Source organism: Centruroides sculpturatus, unplaced genomic scaffold (assembly GCF_000671375.1).
Source record: "Centruroides sculpturatus isolate CEXI.00-Female unplaced genomic scaffold, Cexi_2.0 scaffold2317, whole genome shotgun sequence".
Taxonomy (NCBI): domain Eukaryota; kingdom Metazoa; phylum Arthropoda; class Arachnida; order Scorpiones; family Buthidae; genus Centruroides; species Centruroides sculpturatus.
The window spans coordinates 34,371-37,059 of NW_019387258.1; the positions used below are offsets into that span (position 1 = coordinate 34,371).

General features: G+C 26.7%; 1 protein-coding gene across 1 annotated transcript in view; it reads left to right on the forward strand.

Annotated features, from left to right (window-relative positions):
- LOC111616320 (sialin-like) overlaps positions 1-2,689 on the forward strand; it is a 28,054-nt gene that overhangs the window by 19,208 nt on the left and 6,157 nt on the right. The window contains exons 11-12 of the mRNA XM_023357745.1: positions 854-986; positions 1,122-1,267. Coding sequence (XP_023213513.1) covers positions 854-986; positions 1,122-1,267 — 279 coding nt within the window. The remainder of the gene's footprint in view (positions 1-853; positions 987-1,121; positions 1,268-2,689) is intronic.

Consider the following 2,689-nt stretch of genomic DNA (forward strand, 5'->3'; position numbering starts at 1 on the left):
TTAAATAAAAAAAATAAAAGAAGAAATATATATTAATAATTTAATAAATTTTATTATTTTTTTTATATTTTTCTCGTTTAGAATAAATTACTATAATTATTTTAAAATAGGAAAATGAATAAATTATTTTAAAACCAATTTATCATTATCATCATCATCATTATTATTATCATTATCATCATGCCAGAAGCGCTAAAGATCTAAAACAGAATTATTTATGATAATGTTGAGGATGTTGGAAATGCTATGATAAATTATGGAAATATTTATTTTAAAATTAGCATTATCATTATCTCCTCCTCTCTCTCGCTCCTCCTCATCATCATCATAAAATTGATGATGATGATGATAATGATGATGAGGAGGAGGAGCGAGAGAGGTGGAGATGATGATGATGTTGATGATTATAAAAGGATGAAGTGAAAGATTTAATTTCAATTTAAAAATTTTCAATTTTTGCCATATATTTTGCAAAAATTACAAAAACTTTTTAATTTTTTTTTTTAAAGTTGCGAAATGTAAAAAGTTGCAAACATGCAAACATTTATAAAAGAATTCTAGAATAATTTTAGAAAATTTAAATTTTTTCTCTCTCGCTCCTCCTCCTCGTCATCATCAATGATGACGAGTAGGAGGAGCGATAGAAAAGAAAAAGGAGGATGTTCAAATGTGTTTATAGATTGAACTTCCTCCTCCACTGTGTTCCGGGATATGATATTGATAAATTGGCTTTAAAACAGATTACTAATTTAAATTTTTATTTAAAAAAAACAGTTGTAGTATTTTATCCTCGACGAAAAATATTAAATAATAATAATTATAAAATATATATTATTTAAAAAATATTTTTCAGTCTGGCTTAATTGCGGCAATTCCGTACATGGTCATATCCATTACAGTTGCATGTGGAGGACAAATAGCGGATTATATATGCAAGAGAGGATTACTCAACACTACAAATGTTAGAAAGTTATTTACTTGTTCAGGTATAGACCGATAAACGCCTCCTTTCAATCTCAATTTTGACATTTATTTCTTCTTTCTAAATTTATAATCCACGTTATTATTGCGTGAAATTTATATTAATGTTTGTATGATAAGAATTTTATCATGCTTTCCAGCATTTTTGTCTCAGGCAATCTTCATGACTGCTGCTGCATCTACTAACGAATCAACAGCAGCTATCATATTTATTATATGTGCTGTTGGTTTGGGTGGTTTTGCAAGTTCCGGTTACTCAGTCAACCATTTGGATATTGCACCACAGGTAAAATATAATTATAATTGTGTTATTAAGCTTTGTTTTTAAGAATTTGCAAGTTTCAGTACTTCGAAACGTGATAGCAAAGCTTTGCCTTAGAGTAAAACATTTTTTTAAAAATCCTGGAATTTTTGCAAAGTTTTATTTACATACTTTTATTAAAATTAATTTTTTATTAATTTTTTAAAAAAATTTAATCNGAATTTTTCGATGATTTAACAGTCGATTTTTTTAATGAAAATATTCAAAAAAAAAATCTCCTGGAAATTTTTATTTATATTTAAGTAAACTTAAGTTGACGTCGTCTAATCGATTAAAGGTCATTGATGTATCAAATATAAATTGATCGAGGTTGTTGCTTAGTCGTGTTGCATGCAAGAAAGAATTGTAAGAGAAAAGATTGATGCTATCATTTATATCGACGATGGGTGTCGTAATTTAGGCATTAATTATTAAACAATTCATTAAAATAAATGTAACTTTAATGAAAATTCTAATTAGCGAACTCTCTTCTTTAGCATAAAAAATCGTCTTTCGACTAAAGTTTTGACTTAAAATGCATTTAAATAATTTCCCTCGACTAGAAATTGTGTTTTTTCTCAGTACTAATTTAAGAAAAATGCAACGAAAACTTGACTTATTTCTTCACTCTAATGAAATGTTTATATTGTTAATTTTATATTTACTGTATATATAATTTAATATCCGGGTCAGTAGGTCAAAAAGTCAAATTATTATAATATATTCTAAGCAATAAAATAATAATAATTTTTTTATGTGATGAAATAGTAAAATATGGCTGATATTTATTTTTAAGAATTTTTATTTTAATATTAAATTTTATTCATTTTTTTTTCTAATTTATACTAAATGAATAATTTCAATTCGTATTATCTATACTAATATTATAAAGAGGTAACGTTTGTATGTATGTATGTATGTATGTAAGTTTATTTGCAGCAGGTAATTTCTGAAACTACTCATCCGATTTCAAAAATTCTTTCACCAATATTTAGAATGGAACATCAGGATGTATATTATTCCGTTAAACATTCCTATAAATTAAATGATATCATCTATGATTAAGGCTTTTATGTCCAACAGATGGCGCTACGAATACGACGCCCTAAGTTTGCTTTTCTGTGAAAATGAACTAAAATAGATAATCTTCTATTTATCTATATAAATAAAAATGTAATGTTCGTTTGTTCCTACCGATTCCTTTGAAATTTTGACACAACGCTGCATTCGAATACGCACGTGTTTTTATATAATATACGTGTCGAAATTCTCCCCACTGAAGGGAGATGGTTACGATTAAGGCTTACGGTAAAGAACTCTGCTTCTATTTATACTATTTTAGATGCGGGTTTTTGCGTTTTTGATTGCGTTTTAATAGGATACGTCAACAGAATGTACACTAAGAAG